Source organism: Pseudonaja textilis, chromosome 2 (assembly GCF_049901715.1).
Source record: "Pseudonaja textilis isolate UNSWEBS1 chromosome 2, rPseTex1.2, whole genome shotgun sequence".
NCBI classification, from domain to species: Eukaryota; Metazoa; Chordata; class Lepidosauria; order Squamata; family Elapidae; genus Pseudonaja; species Pseudonaja textilis.
The window spans coordinates 126,714,426-126,734,790 of record NC_141991.1 but is presented as its reverse complement, the minus strand read 5'-3'; the positions used below and the strand labels follow the sequence as shown (position 1 = coordinate 126,734,790).

The 20,365-nt window shown below is 37.6% G+C and overlaps 1 protein-coding gene across 3 annotated transcripts in view; it reads left to right on the top strand.

Annotated features, from left to right (window-relative positions):
* Positions 1-20,365, top strand: part of DIP2B (DIP2 acetate--CoA ligase B (putative)) — a 179,252-nt gene that overhangs the window by 124,985 nt on the left and 33,902 nt on the right. For 2 of the 3 annotated variants that reach the window (XM_026717375.2, XM_026717374.2), the window contains exons 5-14: positions 579-791; positions 4,261-4,410; positions 9,465-9,584; positions 13,608-13,805; positions 15,276-15,367; positions 16,162-16,272; positions 17,029-17,152; positions 17,933-18,042; positions 18,749-18,851; positions 19,920-19,984. In XM_026717375.2, the coding sequence (XP_026573160.1) occupies positions 579-791; positions 4,261-4,410; positions 9,465-9,584; positions 13,608-13,805; positions 15,276-15,367; positions 16,162-16,272; positions 17,029-17,152; positions 17,933-18,042; positions 18,749-18,851; positions 19,920-19,984 (1,286 nt within the window). The remainder of the gene's footprint in view (positions 1-578; positions 792-4,260; positions 4,411-9,464; positions 9,585-13,607; positions 13,806-15,275; positions 15,368-16,161; positions 16,273-17,028; positions 17,153-17,932; positions 18,043-18,748; positions 18,852-19,919; positions 19,985-20,365) is intronic. The other variant, XM_087925170.1, reaches the window with a different exon arrangement.

Below are 20,365 nucleotides of genomic sequence, written 5' to 3'. Positions count from 1 at the left end.
CGCACTTCTTTGTTACAATGTTTATGATTCCACAATATAGCCAACATTTTATAGTACAATACTGGTGTTGTTTTTTTTGGTACTAAAAAAGTGGGATGGTTGGGAGGAATTCTTCAACATATACATCTTCAGTATGTAAAAGAAGTTTTACTTTGTGTTCATCTACAAATCAATAATTATAGACCATATGAAATTTCCCAGAATGTCTATTCCCAAACAAATGTTCAGATATGGGTTGATTCCAATGTTTTCCATTTCAGAATTGTTAATGGTTGGGGGAAACTGCAGCCAGGTTCCATAGCATGCAATTTGCAGGGTGGTGACTGCAGGGCTATTTTACCTGTGAGAGTTGGGTGAATGGATATTTTTCTGGTGGGTTTTCAACCATTTTACTTGCTTTTCCTTTGCAGTAAGGAACAAGCTGGCCCAAGTTGGTGGGCTTGCTAATAGCTTCCTTCCATCTTGACCCATGCTTTGTGCACTCTGCATTGGGTGGTACGGAGCCTTTGCCAGTGTTTCCTCGGTTGCAAAAAGAGCATGTTAAGTGCAGTGTGCTTCCCTTTTCTGATCCCACACAGACACGTCTTCTGCCTCCGAAGATGAAGGTTCGCTCAGGCGCCAGGCTGCCCTATCTGCTGCATTGCATCAGAGCTTACAGAATGCTGAGTCATGGATCAACCGATCTATTCAGGGGTCATCCACATCTTCATCAGCATCTTCTACACTATCCCATGGAGAAGGCAAAGGGACCAGTGGGTCACTAGCTGATGTATTTGCCAATACTCGAATAGGTAGGAGCTGGGGGGTGGGGGGATATGGACAGTGTAACTTAAACATTTCGAATATTTATTTTTCTGTAAAGCTTTAGAAATCTCCCCAATGTCAAAGCTCAAATTATTTCCAAACTTTTTCTAGAAGTCTGGCAATGTTAAGCATGATTTTGGAGAAAGGACCTCTTTGGAAGAGAGGGAAAGAAAAAGGGAGAAGCCTTTTGTCATAATCACTATGAAACATTTGCACAGCAGCCTGGCTATTTTTTTTTCCATGCCACTGGTATTTCTGATGCTTGGAGCTGTTCTTTATACTTGGTCATTTCACTTCCAAGCCAGCAGAAGAGAGTATAATAATCCACATGTCCTGTGTTATTGTAGATGTCTGCTCCCTAATCAGTCAGAGGCACTGCCCTTTTTTAAAAAAAATCTTATCAGAGAAATGCCACAATGACATTTGCTTAATAGTGGGAATCTTATCACCAGGAAGAAATTTTATACCTTTCCAGTGACTGAGTACTAGTATACAAAACAGGGGCTGTTTTTTGTTGTTGTTGTTATTGATCTCAGCTCTTTTCAAGAAGGAAAGTAGGAAATAGCCCTCCTGTCTTGAGTAAAATTTTATATTGCTTTTGGGGACCTTGAACCATAGACCCTGAGCTGCCTAGAGTAGCCCCAGGGTGAGATAGGTAGCAAATAAATTTAGCAAACAAATAAGTTTCCCCCAGCTCAGTAGTACATATTTGTTGGGGCATATATAGATTTGGATACCCCAGGCTCAGTTTTTTGACGCTCTGAGGTGCTCCCTGCCGCTGGTGCTGCTGTGTGAAATTTTGTAGGGTTTGTTTGGCTCCATCATATGTGTTTCTGTATTAACATGTCCCAAACAATATTGTTGCATCTCAGGGGGTGCCTGTGTCTTTGTGTGCTGTCTGCTTTGGCTTAATTGATTTCAGACATGTGTAGATACTTGGTGTCTCTTAATTGCTGCTTTTATTTCTTTCAACCTATATGTTGCTACTGTCTTCCTTCCTTCCTTTTTTTCTTTCTTTCTTACTGACTTACTGGGATGTGACTCATTTTCTAAAATGGAAAACTTGGGGGTGGGGTGTTACCTATTTAAAAGTCCATCACCATAAATCGCACTTTCTTCAAATAAAGAGATTCTCATTAAAATGTTCCTTCAAATTGGAACTCATGGCTATTCAGTTGTTGAATAACTGATGTCAGATTGAATGTTAAAAATGCTTTTTTTCTTTTGTAAGAAACATGTTAGGAATATTGAGAATACCTAATGAAAAGTGAGGTTTCCAAGTAATAACATTGCATTTCAATATAAAAAAATACCAATATTTGTAGCTGAAGAGTTACACTGCTGAGTTCTTGGCATTTTCTGAGCTTAGTTGTTTACTTGCAATCATTTCATTATACAACTAGATACTGTAACGTTTATATATACTGCATATAAATGACAGAAAACCGTACACTCACTTGCACTGATGATGTTATCTGGTTGAATATTGAAATGTCTGCAAGCAAACAAACAAGCTCAGAGAGAACCAAGAACTGCGCAATACAGAGACAGATACTAGTCATCAGCTATAGATATAAGAATATTCTAAAATGTTAGGGCATTTTCACATTTATAAAAGACAGTCATGGTTAGCCTCAAAACAACAGAACCTAATTGATCGATTTAATAAACACAAGTCACAGAGACCAGTGGTTAGAAGAACAGCAACTGATTGATCATGCATTTGCTCATTATTTTGAAAACATTTCAAAGCAGTAAAAATTCCATTTTTCGTTCGATATGTTTCTAGGTTTGAAGTATAATATAATATCTATATATGTATAGATGCTTGTTCTTCAAGTATCAAGTTTCTACTTCTGAAGTATGGGCCTTTCTGAAAGGTCGTTTTCATACTGTTTTGATGGCCGTGTGTCAAATTCAGCATGGATTGACCAAAACTGAATTCAGTGGGTGTTAGCAACACCAGCAGTAAATATGAAGCTATTACCCCACAGACTGACATCTGATTAAACACTGAGTTTCTTTCTTCTAACCACTGCACACAAGTGAGAAATGACTCTTGGACAAAACTGAAGTAGATGCTATTAGTGCTCAAAACACTTTTGAAAGATGGGCTGAAAAGACTGGCAAGTGCAACAGTGAAAATCTGACTCTGTTTGAAAGCAGGATGATGTTTCTATTTTATATTTACGTCTCTGTCTATATATTGGAGAGGAACTCGCTGTCCTTCAGTTCCTTATCCAAGTGAAAATATGTATCCACATTTAGAAGTCCAAAACAATTCAACATTAAAATGCAGAAAACAACTTGGCAAGGTACATATAATACACGTTCTGTCCACCTCAGTAGTTGTACGTTTAGTGACTAATAACATTGGTGAGCATAACATTCATTAATAAAGTGAATTGTGTACGAGCTTTTAATTTGTGTGGCTTATGATACATGTGTGGATATAAATGAGCTTGTATTATTTGTATATACCAGTGCTGTAATCAGAATATGCTTTCTACAGAAATTGAATATTTGACTTCTAATGGCTATATAATCTATTGTAATCCTATGCAGAGAAATGTAATCTGTGTAATTATCAATTACTACTAGTGTATATTTTTTTCTTGTGTTCAGTCACGTCCAGTTCCTAGAGATTGCCTGAAAAAGTCCCTGCAGTTTTCTTGTCAAGGTTTTTCAGAAATCTTTTGCCATCGAGTCCTTCCATGGACTGAGAGAAAGTGACTGGCTCAAGGTCACCCAGATGGCTCTCAGCAGTGTATTAGAAACAATTATATTGCCATTCGGTCGAAGGCAAGAGAATGATACATAAATGAAGAGAGGGTTTGCAATAACTCAGTCTAGAATTATTTTAATCCGTAGTGTCAATATCATTGTTTTTGTTGCAATTTAGAAACTTAGTGAAAATCTGTATGTTTGTAAAAGGATTCAGTTTAAGTTTTTTCTATTACATGCAGTTATCTAGATCAATTATAGAGCTTATGTGACCTTTTCCCACCACACATTTGCTGAGTTATACTGAACAATCTGAAAGAATCCTACAGTTTATAATAGTAGTTATGTGGACAAAAATTCTCCTCTTGCCCTTAGGTACGATTTTTACCTAGGCAAAGAGGTATGTGCAAAGAGGATGGTGCAGTGTATTGTTTTTTTTCCTGCCTCTTGAACATTGCAGTGGACATCTTAAATAAAATTCAGATAGTCTCTTTAACCTTTGAAAAGAGACAATGCGATCTGTTGGTTACCAAAACAGAAATGGGAATTGGCATGTATAACCCAATGGAAAGTAAAAATGAAACTCAGCATGCATCATGTTCTCTCTCCTTTGTGATTTATGCTCTTGCATCAGAGAAGGGAAAAATTGTGAAGGTAACCAGTTTCCTCTTAGGTTATCTTGTAATAAGAAATAACCTGAATCTGACTTTTCTCCCTTGATCCTCTTTTCAGAGAATTTTTCAGTTCCCCCGGATGTTACCGCAACTACCTCCACACCTGCCTCTTCTGCACGCCCGTCTGCTATTGACCTTCCTCCATCGGGAATAGTGAAGGGCATGCACAAAGCATCCAACCGGTCCAGCCTTATGGACACAGCTGATGGTATATCTGCAGAACCACAATGCTGTATTGTCCCCCCCGCCCCCCCAAAAAAACTTAAGCAGGAATCAGCCATGTAATGTCACAGAATTCTGAAAGGATGACATATGGGAGTTTGCAACTCAAATGAGGCCACAGGGGCAACAGGGAGATCCTGGTAACATGGAATCCTTAGTTCTGTGCAAAAATAACTATGTGTATTTAAAGTGGGGGGAAGCTTCTGTTATTTAGCTTAACTTTCCACGCTTCCCAGACTTGACAGCAGCCATGGTCTATGAGTATGTTAATTAACTACCTGGAGTAGCATCACAAGGATGGTTTGATGTGTCTTACGATGGAAGATGCCATGTCTGCAGAGAAAAGGCTTGCAGTTTTCAAAATAGTCCCAACTAAACTCGTGAACGGAACAACTAGTCTTGTGTAACCACCAACATTTATGTTGCTAGGATAGGCAGAAAATGTTGAGATAAGTCTCAATTGGTTTTTCCTTTGTAAGGGGAAGGGGGAAAAACCAAAAGTATGTAATTTTGTGAAAAACAAAATTAGCTTGCCTTGGTTCTTGAAGGGGTGCAAAGATTATATCAATTAAATTTGAGCAATAACAAAGAAAAGAGGGAAATGATTTTGGAATAGCCAAAATCAACCAACCAGATCTTATTTAAATTTCTGACACAGTAGGTAATATTCATTAGTAGTATTTTGCTTTCTATTCAGAATCCTGTTAAATCCCCAGATATGAGGTACACTGAGAGGTTATATTTTGTAATCATTTCTGGAGACATAATCCTTTAATTAATACATCTTTTATAGAATGAAAGATAATTATTCTTTTTACAGGCAAAACAAAGTTCTTCAGATGAATATCAGGCAAATGCACTGGCAAAGTCTTGAATTGTATTGGCTTTTCTTTACATTTTGTTTCATACTTCTTTGGTTATATGACAAGCTGTATCTCTGATCCTGTGTAGAAGAATAAGCTGCCAGCGCCTTATCAAATATTTCAGACAGAGACACATGACCACTGCTTATAATTAAGCCTATGGCTAAACGCATGTAAATCTAGGCCTGACAGTTGGAACTCTAGAGAAGAATAGTTCCTTCTCCAGAGTTTTCACTCCTTAAGAATCAAATAACCATATGCACATACACACTGGAGTTTGGCACATGAGAAAAGGACCCTTCATCAGCTTGGTTAAAAACATTAAAGCAACTCCATTTGCCAGTTTAGTACATCTATTAAAAATCCAACAGAGGAATCAGAAAAAAGAAAGTTGCTATTTAAAAATAAAACATAGAAAACCTGCTAACTAAAACTACCAAGTGCAATTATTCCTTGAGGATATTTTCAAGGTTGATACTCCACAGCAGGATCTGGCCCTGTTCGTTCACCAGCTGCTTGAAGCCAAAGCAAGTTCACCAACAGCAGGTTTTGCTTTCAGGTGGCGAAGTAGATAGGTAGATATGGAATAACTTTCAGAGTCAAAATTTCAAAATGACAAATTTTCAGATATTTGATTCATATAGATCAGGAGTGTCAAACTCGCGTCGTATAGATCAGGAGTGTCAAACTCGCGACACAGCATTGTCATGCGACATATCACAACTTTTTTCCCCTTTCGCTAAACTGGATGTGGACATGGCCAGCATGTGACTCATCTGGCTTCTGGGCCGCAAGCCTGAGAGCCCTGATATCCTGTATATCATAAGGCTGAATTCTAGGACAATCAACCTGCAGTGTAGTTTTATGTGAGTTTTGGTCTGGATATCTCCAAGAATGTTGTGTTTAGGACAGCGTTTTTCAATCTTAGCAACTTTAAGAAGGCTGGCTAGGGAATTCTGGGTGTTATAATCCACACATCTTCAAAGTTGCCAAAGTTGAGAAACATTGGTTTAGGGTAATGGTTTATAGGAAGAGAAACCTATTCTGTCACACTAGAATGTTTTTGTGCTTTTCAGAGTTCTTTGAAAAGCACAAAAACAGGTCCATATGCAGTTTTTCAGGTCCATATGCAGTTTTTCAATTTGTGATTTAGTAACCCAAATTTGGGAAGTTGCACTGCTCACTTTCCCAGAAATTGCAAATATTTTCACTGCTGCAACTGGGGTCAGCCTTTCAGTTTATGTGTGAGCAGAATATATTAGGTACTTTAACTCCTGTCTGGTTACCCTAGATCAGGGCTGTCAAACTGGCAGCCCATGGGCTGGATATATCAGATACAGGCCACAGCCATCCTGGCTCTGCAAAGGCAAAAAGCATTACAATATGTCACAATCTGGCCCATGACATGATCAAGTTTGACACCCGTGCCCTAGACAGTTCTTGCAGTTGTCAAAAATATAATTTATGCCGAGAGATTTTCCTTTCCTATTCTTTCCTGCTACACTGTTGATTTTGTATCCCTGGGAAGAGCCCAAACCTGCTGTCTGATTTGTCGTCACGTCCCACTGTATGGAATTCCTGTTGCTGCTTATAAGTCAGTATTTCTGGGAATTGGACAAAATACACTTCTTTGATATGACTAGGAATGTATGGTTGGAATAATCACAAGTTACTGTCATTTTTATTGTGTTTTCAGATGTCTTTCCATTGTTAATTACCAAATAATGGCTATAGGAGTAAAAGATTAAGAAAGTAAAGCCTGGCGCATAAATAATGAAATTGTATTTCTAAATAAAATTGGAAAAGTTTTATTTTCTTTCTTTTAAAGAATTAGTCCTATGTGGTAGAGTACAAATATCAGTGATAAATTGCATTTGTTGAACAATTTCTTGGATGAACATCAGAGCCTCTGCCTTTTTCATATTGGATAGTCCCATATTGTTTTTTCTCTGCAGTCGCAGTTGTAGTTTGTATTAACATTTGTGTAAAACAAGCATGCTGCTTGTGCAATATCAGCTGCTACCACTGTAACCGAAGGCAGACTTTTTTTCAGTTCTTATCCCTGCACCTAAATTCCCACAGGATTTCTTGTTTTTCTTTTTTTGGTGAGATCTCTGCTTGTCATAGCATAGCTTTTTTCAACCTTGCTCTGTTTCTATTTTTAGAAACTGTATTTGCCTTAGAAACAAATTTTGCAGCCAACAAAACGATAGCTGATTTCACATGTGTGAATTAAACATATTTATTAGAAAATTCGGATTGCTCGTTTTGAGGTAAAAAGTACAAAGGCAAAGCAGCTGCTTTGTATGTTTTACTCGTACAGTCATGTTTGGTATTTTAAAAAGGGTTTTTTGATACTGCTCATTTATTGAGCTAGTTTCATCTCTTGAGAAGTGATTTTGTCCCACTTTTCAGCGCAACTGCTTTCCATGTTAAAAAAAAAAGTATAATTGTTAAGTGTCCTACTTTATATGTAAAATACCTGTTCTTGTGGAGTTTGCCTACTTAAAGATCGGGGAGGGGGAAACCCCAAACTATTGTAGCTGTAGGACTTTTGCTACAAGTAATCCTTGGTTAATAATGGCAATTGGGACCCAGAATTTCTGTCACTAAGCAGTAGGTCACGTGACCACGTTGCTTAGAGATGGAAATCCTAGCAGTCCCTATTGCCATTATTAATCTACTCCGGCTGGTCATTCAGTAAAGATCCAACCCGATCCCAGCCATTCCTGGCTTGGACCCCCCTCCCAGCCTCAAGCCTCAGTAAGCGACTGCTTCCTCTTGAACGCCCCCATCAATTATATTCATGCCCCACCTTGGCCCTTTTGACTGTCCTGCACAGTGATGCTCCTCAGCAGAGATGGCAGTTACACTGGGGCTGAAGCAGAGAGGCCTATGGCTTTCCACAGCTGCACACTGCCCTTGGGCCTCTGCTTTAGCTCCACCCACCACCACTACTGAGGAGTGCCACCTCCTGCTGCAGCTTAACCACCAAGGGTCCACAAAAACCCAGCCGCCCCTCCAACCTGCACTCCACTGGGTCTTGTGCTCATCTGACCTTCTTCATTGTCTTTCTCTAGTCACTGACAAGGCACACCTGGCCCGGCCCTATGCAAAGTAGCTGCTGGCTGCACCATGCTTTCTTCCTAATGCCACGTGCACCCTTCTTCTCACAATGCTTCGTACAGATTGTGCAACATTCCGTATACATTTTGAGACCTAGGTGTACATGCCAATCGATCAGTACCGCTGTATCTTTGAGCGGCCGCTGAACAAATGAGTGTTAAGCAAGAATTGCCTGTATTTATGTGGTAGGCTGTTCATGCTTTAGAAATGATTGAGAAGAAATGTTTCAGACCATGAGCATATCTGCCTGCTATTCATTGAAACAGCCTAATTTTCTTCATGCCTTCCCCTGAAACCTGAAAGAAAGATTTTGCTGCTTTAAAGAACCTGCTTAATAAAGGTAGTATGACTGTTAAAACAGAGGCCCTCTTTTTCTCACATTCATGCAAAATCCTGAAAAGGAATGAGGGTTCTTTAATGAATACCAGAATTGTGCTGTGCAATGATTTTTGAAGTATGTAAAGCCTTTGAAGATAATTGTCTAGCTTTTAATAAGTCTCCAGTTGTCTTTGCACCCTCTGGTGGCCATGTCCTAAGGCAATCATTAGCAATATAGCCTTGAATGCAGCTGCGTCCATTCAGCCAAACATTTCTGATCAGCTAGGAATTGAGATCTGAAAAATATTGATAAATGCCATGTTTTGTAGCCCTAGCAGAAATAAAAGGTATCTTATGATAACATCCACCGTAGGACACAATAAACCCATGTATCCTGTGTGATGCCAATATTAATGGTAGATTTGAAAAGCAGAAAAATAATCAAGTATTAGAAAACATCTTGTGAAATATTCAGTTTATTCTACATTTGGGCTTCACCCCAAATATAAGATATCTTTATATATCAGAAAGATTATGTAATTTCTCTAAAATTACAATTACCAATATTTTACAATGGCTCTCATTTCTAAACTTGCAAAAATGTATATGGCAACAATAGTGGAGTTCTTTTGCCAAGTGGTCAGCCAGATTTTTGCAGCCCAGATATTATAGGTCTACATTTGCTCATATTTGATGTATTTCTGGTTAACTCAACTTATTTCCTAAATTGCAGGTGTCCCTGTAAATAGCAGAGTCTCCACTAAAATCCAGCAGCTACTCAATACTCTGAAGCGACCTAAACGGCCACCTCTGAAGGAATTCTTTGTGGATGATTTTGAAGAGATTGTGGAAGGTATATGGATTGGGTATCTTTCTATGAACTATATATTGTGGCTATTCTCATATACCAATGCATCGTAATCTCCTTTTTTCTCATTTCTGCATGTTTACTTTAAATCTTTTTTTTTTTTAAATAAAGTTTTATTTGGGTTTTCACACACAAAATACAAGTAAAACATCTTTTTTGAAAATAGCATGGTCCCGGGTTGAACTTCTTTATACAGACACAAAACTCAATTTCATGCTCCTTTTTGTATTCTATTCCATATCTTATACTATTTTACATTTTCTATATAGTTTTTCCTCTCTTTTAATTTTCTCAATTTTATTTTGATTATCTCAATTCAAATCATTATATTTATACTTTTGTCTGTTCTGTTTCAATTTCATATTATCTTTTCTCATTAAACAAATTTTCTCCTGTAGTTACTAATTGGAGTATGATACCTTTATATCTTTTAATTACATACATTCAACTCTTATTTAAACTTCAATATATACCTTAAGTTTATGACCTTCAATATAATACATAATACATAACTTCCAATCGAATTCTGCTTGGTACATTCTTATAATACACACTATATTCTTTTTTTAAAAAAAGATTGTAAATATATGTAATTATAAACCCTCATTCCATTCCAGTTCAGTTCTATCATTAATAATCATTAAAATCTTAACATCTTTAACACTTCTTTTCAATTAAATATCATACGTCCTTAAAAACACATATAATCTCCATAATTAATTTTTCCCTTATTTCTCTTCACATGGGTTTTATAAATCACTAAATATATCTTTTGTTACATTTATTTATTGACAAGCATTCCACTGAATTACGATAGCTATTTTATCAGACATTTTAATCATACATTGTTTCATGTTTTCCATACTATCTTATGTACTTTTTGCAGAATCCTTTTTTCTATTAAGTTTTCACCCATTATCTCTAAATAGGCCCTGTTTCTCTGTATTTTGCTTCTGTCCTTTATAACTTCTTTTCCTTTCTTTCTTCCCTCTCATCTTCTCCCTCCCCTTTTTACCCCCTTGTCTCTCTAGTTCTAATTCTCTCTTCTGCATTTCCCTCTTCTGTTGCTTTCTGATTTTATACTTATTTTTCACTCTTTTTTGGGGGGGAGTTGTTTTTTCCAATCTTAAACTTTCCATTCTCTTTCCCCCCTTTCATTTTTCCCCCCATCTAAGATTACTTGTTCATTAAAGATGGCTTCTTCTTCGTCGTAATCTTCTTGTTCTGCAGGCATTTCTTGTTGTTTCTCATAATTCCAAATCTCCATTTCTAAAACTGAAATACGAAGCCAAAAGAACCTCTCCCTTCTTGTGCATCTTCTTTGTACTTTTTAAGTTCCATTTTCAGTTCTTCTAAAAGTAGAGCCATTTTAAACAGTTTTAAACAACCACCCGATTGATTTTAGTCTTTCAAAACAATAACCAAGAATCCAGAAATCATCAAGTATTCCAGATAGTCCCCAGTTATATCTTCTTATTTCTTTTTCGACTTTCTCTTCCTGGGGTTTTTGTTGTGATATTTCAGTTAGAATGTATCTTTTGGAAGTCTTGTTGAGATTTTGCTGTAAGTTCTTTTTTAATTCCAGGCAGTCTCCTCCCTTCCAGATCCTGCCCTTTTATTCTTTTTCTCTCCTTTCCTGTTTTCAAAAGCTTTTAATTATCCAGAAATCTTTATTATCCCTTTGACTTTTTATTTTCAGCATTAAATTCCTATTGATGTCAAAGTGGATTTTTTTTCCAATTTCTTGCTTAAGTCTCTTAGCTGTCAGTATAGGAAAAGAAGAAAACCAAATCTTTTCCCCTTTCTCTCTCCTTCACAGCTTAAAAATCTTCTTAGGGAACAATGTTATTGTTTTTTAACAGTTTCAATTCCAGGGTACCTTATTTGTTGCTTTTGCTGTTTGACCTGGTCAACCAAAACTTTCTCTTCTTATCTTCTTCCTGCACATTCTTTTCCGGTCGAGCTCTTCTTTGTGGTGGCCATTTCTGACCACTGCTGCAACTGCCTTCGGGAAAGGGAGTAATGGCCAGCTGGGGAGGAGAGATGTGGCTCTCCTCAACCCTGCTGGCAGTCTTCCCCCTCTTCACCACCTCTACGGGGTGGCTTAGCCCCGAAACCAGAAGGCTCGGGGCGCTCCAGTGGTGAGCATGGATCAAAGCCTCGTAGAGACAAGGTTTCGGTCTGTCGCTGAAGAAGCTCAAACCAGAAGTCCATGTTTTCTTTAAATCTTAAAGTCCATTAATTAATTAAAAGTCTTTTCCTTGGTCAAGTGTTGAGAAAAATTTATAAGATAACTATCTCAGGTTAACAGAAGAACCACTAAGTGACTGTAGAATAAATATTCTTAGAACAGGGGTTCCCAACCTGGGGTGCTCGCAACCCCTGGGGGTGCGAGACGATATTCCAGTGGGGGCGAGAAAAGTCCAGGTAAATAATAGGATATTGGCTATATGTTGGCATTTTTATTATTATGCAATGGATTAACTTTGTTTTCATTGTAGAGTTAAGTATCGTTATTTAGTGGCCGTCACATACATAGCTGAAAAGATTCAAACCTACCATATATTTAACGTGTTCAGTAGTTCCTAAAGTCTAAATTTCAGGGGGTGTGAGGTTTGAGTGAAATTTCTTTAGGGATGCGGGGCGAAAGAAAGGTTGGGAACCACTGTCTTAGAAGGTCAAATTCCTTGAATTGAAATCACCTGATATGTTTTTTCTTGGATTTTAATAAAATACATTTTGTCTCCTCTTTTTTATTAATATAGTTACCGTGTTTCTCCAACAATACGGCCTCTACCAATAGGAAGGCCCAGCATGATTTCTAGGCATGAGGTGAAATTAAGCCCCACCCCTAGAATTTAGGCCTATTTAAACCATGTGTTTCCCTGCCATTTCTCACATTTGTTAGAACTACACGAGGTGAAAAGAAATGGGGGGGAAGGGCGGGGGGTGGGTGGGGAGAAAACTTGCCTTTAGGAGTGCCCTGCAGGTAACCTAGGCTAGAATACCCTGATCTACTACCAATAGAACATCAACCGATAGAAGGTCCCCAAAGGCAGAGTCACCAGCCATTTCGATCAGCCGGTTGAAGCGGCCTCACAGCGAGGGGAGTGTGCGCTCGCCCCGAGGCTGCTTCTATTGGCCGATTGAAGTGGCTGGTGACTGCTCTTGGGGAGCTTCCATCGCCCGAAAGACACTGCCTAATGGCGAGTGGACACGGGCAGCCACGCCTCGCCCCGAAGCGGCTGGGGACTCTGCCTTTGGGGAGCTTTCTTCGGCTGATAGAAACAGCCTCATGGAGAGGTACATGCGCATGGGCCACTCTCGGTGGGGGAGGAAATTAAGTCACCCCCGAAAAGACGGTCTAGCCTTATTTTGTGAGAAACACGGTATTTCTTTGTTCTTTATTCTATCATCTACTCCCACTTCAGAATTTGCTACCCTGTTGGTCTATATAACAAATAGTTTGTCTTTATTTCTAAAAATTGCAAACTTCTTTGCTTCTCTAAACACCATCCAGTTTGTCCCCATTTTTCTTGCCCTCTTCTGTCTTTGCTGCATTTTTTTTAAACTCAAGTCCTATTTTCTGATCTGTCTGATTGAGAGTTAAAATTTTCTGGATATGAATTTTAACCTTGGTATATTCTATATTGCATCTAATATGTGGTTCACGCTATACAATATAATTATACAGTAGCAGCAACAGTAATAGCAGGTTTCTACCAAATGCAGTTGGATTAACAATATGGTTTTCTAGGTTTGAAAGCACATGCATTTCCTATCTCCTATTGTGAGACATTTTTCCTTAGCAACAAATATATTCAAATTGCTTTGACCTTTAAACAATAGTTTTGAAAACCCTAATTATTAGAACCATTGGAGGGGAAGTGTAGGGAATCCTTTGCATCACTAATAAGGGGAGATGTAGAGTTTATTAGCATTTTTAGAACATTGTTCTATTTTGTGAATGGTTTTAACATTTGATTGGATGGGGTTTTTTTTTTGTAGTTCCTCAGCCAGATCCTAACCAACCGAGGCCTGAGGGACGTCAGATGACACCTGTGAAGGGAGAACCCTTGGGTGTAGTGTGCAATTGGCCTCCTGCTTTAGAAGCAGCTCTGCAACGCTGGGGAACAACACAGGCCAAATGCCCTTGTTTGACAGCCCTGGATGTCTCTGGGAAACCCGTCTACACATTGACATATGGTGAGTTTCATTCGCTTGATGGTCTTCATGTTATACCGTACATACCTCTATACTGAGCCAGGGTGACGCAGTGGTTAGAATGCAGTACTGTAGGCTACTTCTGCCGGCTGCCTGTAATTTGGCAGTTTGACTCAGGCTCAAGGTTGACTCAGCCTTCCATCCTTCCAGATTGTTGGGGGCAATAGGCTGACTCTGTAAACTGCTCAGAGAGGGCTGTAAAGAATTGTGAAGCAGTATATAAGCTATTGCTATCTCTTTGAGATAGCTATCGCTTTGCTTGATGCATTAGCAGTTAATTGATGAAGTAGTGTTTTGCTAATCTGCATTCATTCTGCCCTGCATGGACGTAAGGGTTTTGTCTAATGTATACAGCATATATAGATTGTATATACAATAAACACAGACCAAGACACCCAACCAATCAGGGTGAAGAAAAAACCATTCTGGCACAGCAGTAGGCTAGCCCAAATTTAAAACTGAAACAATTGTAAAAGTCTGACTCACAGACGAACACTATACAGAAGCCTGATGATATGGCAGATGAGATTCTGCCGAAATGTTGCTACAACTTTAAAAGCACAACTATAATGACGTGGGAAAATAACTGAACAAAGCTGAATACCATACATGTAAGTACCCACGAAAACTTAAGAAAACATATATAGATTATATATAGTTATAGTACATAGTTACATCTATGATAACCATAGCACAGATTGCATATTAAGTTTCACCAAGTAGTCAGCAAAGCAATACAGATTGGATCCATTAAAAGAAAAAAAAACAGGTAATCCAAAGTAATGAGAATACTCTTACTATTCTGTTTTGTAGATTTAAGTTGTGATAAGTTTATATTTTATTTGGGGCATAGTATGTTTGTGTATCATTGGATATACAGCATCTCTATTGGCTACTTTCTGCTCCATAGCAAGTAAAGCCTCATTCAGGATGGTCAGCAGCTATTAATCTCTGGCTGGCATTACAGGGAAGAACATAACACTAAGAAAAGAAGCACCTATGTGTTTGGTTGCTCGGAGTTAGTGCCATTGTACAGGATATATTCTTGCCTCTTGTCTGTCAACCCCAATATTATTCACAGGACAGCTCAATTTATTTCATTAAGATTGCCATCTGAGGCACTTATCTTTTGGGGTCAAAGTGAATGGCAGTTAAGATCATAGCCTTTTCAGTGATCTAATCCTGAACCATTCTGTGGGTGCTCCTTTTATGGTGCCCAAGGCATCAAACGAGGATCTTGTTTTCTCATGCATTTATCAGGATTTAGTGTTTATTTAGCTGCTGAATTTAAATTTTTGGGACCCCTTTCCCCTTCATACTGCAAACCAAGACAGATATCATGGTTGCAATATGAATGTACTTCTTTGATAAATAATAAATATTATGTATGTGTGTAATGCTGATGGTATGTTGCTAATGCCACAAATGTGTTGATTGCTTTGTCTATTCCAGGCAAACTGTGGAGCAGAAGCCTTAAGTTGGCATATACACTATTGAACAAGCTGGGCACCAAAAATGAGCCTGTATTGAAACCTGGAGACAGGGTAAGATGCTTTACCTTCTAACTCGCACTTCTTATGATAAACAAGAGTGATCAATCAGGTGCACAGGTAGTTTTCACTTAACAATAATCAGGAATACAATTTTCATTAGTAAGTGATACAGTTGTAAAATGTGATGTCACATGACTGCATTGCTTAGTGACAGTAATCTGGCAGTTCCAGTGCCGCCTGGTGGGGGAGGTGCTGGGTTGGCCAGAACTTTGAGGACCAGTTGTAAATACAGGTAGTTCTCGACTTAACGACCACCACTGAGCCCAAAATTTATGTTGCTAAGGAAGATAGTTGTTAAATGAGTTTTATCCCATTTTACGACCATTCTTGCTGCAGTTAAGTGAATCAGTGCAGCTTTAAATTAGCAATATGGTTGAGTGAATCTGATTTTCCCATTGACTTTGCTTGTCAGAAGGTCACAAAGGATGATCACATGACCCTGGGACACTGCAGTCATCAAATTCAGACCATTGCCCAACGTCTGAATTTTTATCATGTGACCATGAGGATGCTGCAGTGGTCATAAGTATGAAAAACATCCATAAGTTATTTTACGAATGAGTAGTTTTGAGCCAAGTACTACCTGTATAACCAATCTATTATAACTGGTAGAACTTTGTGTGTGTGTGTGTGTGTGTGTGTGTGTGTGTGTGTGAATAACCTTTTGAAAACTACTCATGTACTTTGTTCAATTAAAATATCCACTTTCACCTATTAAATGTAATGGTCAAAACACAAATGCTGTTTCCCTTCTTTCTCTAACAAAGTGTTTTTGTGAATCACAGGTAGCCCTTGTTTATCCTAATAATGACCCTGTCATGTTCATGGTGGCATTTTATGGCTGTTTGCTGGCTGAAGTCCTCCCAGTGCCGATAGAGGTGCCTCTAACGAGAAAGGTAATAGTGATTGATCATAGAGGAGTCATAAGCCATGAGTGCAAATAAGAAACAGACCAGTTGTTGCTCTTAGATGTATTTACATTCTAGAGGTTTCCACCAGTTGCTCCTTTGGTAAGTTCTCAGGCTTGCAAAGAGATGTTCAAGTGGTCCTCCATTTCACAGTTATTATATAGACAAATTCACAAAACCATGGTTTCTTTCTCTGTATGCTCACTGTGCATGCAGATATAGTGTGAAATAGGACAAGAATCTCAGAATTAAGCACTTTGTTAAAATATAATAGTGGGAACATTGGTGTCTATTTTATATTCCACTGAGTTTTATAGCACAGTAGTCACATAAGGGAAGGGTAGATCCTTCGGTCGCTTAAAAGCTGCGTTATTATGTTTTAAACATTACTGTGCTTGTTTAAACGTTGACATTTTTACATGTTTCAGTTTTAATAAAATTAAAATTCAACAGTGAAAAAAGTAGACTATTCATAGCTATGTTAATTGTTATGCTAAAAGTACAGATTTATTTAATTTGAACAATAGTCTGAAAATCAACTTTTACTGAAACTTTTTTTTCTTATTAAAGAGATTGCAATTCAGATTACAAGCTGTGTTTACTAAAGGGTCAAATTTTAGGCTTTGCTCTGTCACAGTGTTACTATCCATTTACTAATACTTTACTGAATTATAAGTTTTGCGTGGTTAAAAGTGACATTGGTTACTAATTTGCAAATCATAGTTGTTCCCTTCCTTTTCTCAGGATGCTGGTGGCCAGCAGATTGGCTTTCTACTGGGTAGTTGTGGCATTGCTTTGGCCCTCACCACTGAAGTTTGTCTGAAGGGGCTCCCCAAAACACAAAATGGAGAAATTGTGCAATTCAAGGGTTTGTTACATTTAAAATGTTTTAATTTTTTTTAAAAAAGTAATGAAAATGGTTGCCTACATCTACTTCTTCAGCAGTTGTAGAATAAATAATGTAATTGACCTAAATATAGTTAATTGTAACTCTACTTGACATAATCAGGTTATGAATCGAATTATCAAAAAATATATAGCATTGCTATATCATTCCTTTAGCGGAGGAATCATTAGATTGTTAGGCCTCAAAAATTAGAATTACCTATACTCCTGCTGTTGAATCCACTAACCACAATATCTTTCATAATGGGAATGAACTGGAAATACATTGTCTTGTTGCTCTGTGGCTTTGAACACAAAACAGTGAAGCTCTAAATAGCCTTACACATCGAGTATCACTTAATACTATAAAAATAATGTGTTCTGCTTATTTTTTTTCCTCAGTTTCACATATTTGTAAACAGATGGTACATAGCAATTTCATCCAATACAATTATGGAAAATAGTAAAAAAATATTTCCATTATCACAATTATATCTCTGCAAAGAGAGTTTCTGAGAAATCTGCTGGACTTCTGAGGCAACCCTAATTTCATCATTCCTTTTGTGGGTCACAGTAATCTGTACTCTATGTATTGTTATTGCCTATTTCTTTTTAAATTAACTTTTCCTGAGGATTAGACATCCGACATTAAGAAAATGGGGGAACTGAATTTGGGGTAGCACGCCAGATTTCCATGATGTGCATTGTAAGTTCAACCCTAACAGCTTGTCACCTAAAGTTTGAGTTTCTTTTTTGGTTCTAGGTTGGCCAAGGCTCAAGTGGGTGGTTACAGATTCCAAGTACCTCTCCAAAACACCAAAGGATTGGCAGCCCAACATTTCAAATGCAGGGACTGAGCCAGCTTATATTGAGGTATATAGAAGCAAATGAGATTTGACAAAATAAAATACGTTATGATTGTTAATACCTTTAGGTCATTGCAAATATTTTATGCAGCAAGTAAGTCCTCTTTTTCTTGAACATGTGTGCTTTAAGATTAATTTAGGTTTTGTTCATAATCTCAGTCCATGTCTCATAGGGAATTAACAAATGTGACACAAATATTTAAATATTGAAAACACACTTCATCTGGAACAAGGAGGCAGAATTATTGAACACCTCCTCAGTATTTAACATTTTTAAAATCAAGAATTGCATACCTCACCAGTATAGCAGCATTTTGGTGTGCCTTATCTGATTTGGGCTTTATGGAGAATGTATCATTTGCTGAATTAGTAGCTAACTTTACAGTGTTAGTAAACCTTCTACACTTATAGCAGATTCCCTCTCCCTATTTTTTTTATCTGATCGATCTTTTTTTGTGCTAAGAATTTCAGAAACCTATGTCACAAATTTCCCACATTTATTTAGAACGAAGATGATGTAAGGGAAGAATATCTAGGCTTAAATTTTTGGCATTGTGATCAACAATGAGTGCTTTTGAAGGTAGACTTCACTATACAAGCACATCCATGAAAAGAAAGACCAAATGACTACATCTTTATGAATCATGATGTAAATATAACTATAGTGATTCCTGATAAAGTTTAATTGTCGATGTTAATATTCTTTTTTTCAGTACAAGACCAGCAAGGAGGGGAGTGTGATGGGTGTAACTGTGTCTCGAATTGCTCTCTTGTCTCATTGTCAGGCTCTGTCTCAGGCATGCAACTACTCTGAGGGTGAGCCCTGTGATACTTCTCATACTACATACAAGATTAAATAATTTCCCTTAGAAGACAAAGACAAACTGCATTGGGGGGAGGTGGTGCCCATATAAAGTGAATGGATGAATTTTCAATGTATGTATGTATGTATGTGACATTAGCATAGTTCTTGCCTGCATAATCAGATATCTGTATAAATTATTCTGGGAAACAGTTTAGGGCTGGTAGTAATAGTAATTTTTATTTTGAAAGATAAGGATATTTTCTTCTCTCTAAATATATTGCCTTCCTGCCTCTCATTTCAAGAATCCTGAATTTTAAGAAAACATTAAAGTACCATCACTACAAAATTCAAAGAAATTAAAATAAAGTTTGTTATTTATAAATGAAATACTATTTTAACCTTTTCTGGTTGGGATCCCAGAGATGTTTATTGCTATTGCCAATGCATATGTGATTTTTTTCCCCCTTTCTTCCATATCCCACATAATCACTCAATAATGAGATGGGCAACATATAAATCAATCAAACAAACAAATAAACAAATAAATTCTAATTGCCATTTTCACTGCAGATTTTTATTTTCTTTTCTTTTTTTATATCCTGCATCCTGCCTTTATTATTTTTTACAAATAACTGAAACCAGTGAACATATCCAAAACACCTTCTTCCTCCTCCACTTTTCCTCACAACAACCCTGGGAGATGGGTTAGCTGAGGGAGGGAGAGAGATTGGCCCAAAGTCACCCAACAGGCTTTCATGGTTAATCCCCCATTTTGTAGCCTGATGACTATGTCAAATTTGCCAATTTCCCACGGAAATATTTATTGAAGCTATACAGTTCGATCCATGGACCTTTGTGATGCAAGTATAAAAAGAGTGGTGTTTGCATCACTTACCCAATCTTTGTCCCCTCTGATGAATGCTGATGAAGGCTAATACCAGATCGTAACCCAAGTTTCTTATAAACATTGAAACCAAAGACAACAATAGGCTTTTTCATTTTTCTTATGATAAAAAGAACCCAATTTTTTTGCAAAAGAGATGTATATTTTGAATTTGTATTGTTAACATTTGTTTTAGGTGAAACCTTAGTGAATGTTCTGGATTTTAAAAAGGATGCAGGATTGTGGCACAGCATGCTAACGGTGAGTTGGTCTTTTGAGGGTGTTTTCACAAATACCACTAAAATTAGGCTTAGTGTTAAAAATGACAGAGCCTTTAAAAATGGCATGATCAAGGTCTGATGAACAGTTGAAAAAGGGATCTTGCAATTAATGTTTTCACTTAGAATAGAGATGGACAACTTTTGGGTGATCATAACACCATTTAACTTTTCTTTTTGAGCTGGTGGTAGCTTCAGAGAGACCAACATGGAGCTACATCATATATGTGGAAAAGGGCTGAGATGTCTATTTTTACTGGTTTTAATCTTTGTGGGATCCCATTATGGTATTCATGTGTTTTCCTGCTCAAAATGTCACAAATTATTTTGATAGCTGACAAATAGTAGTTTCCCCAGCAAATGG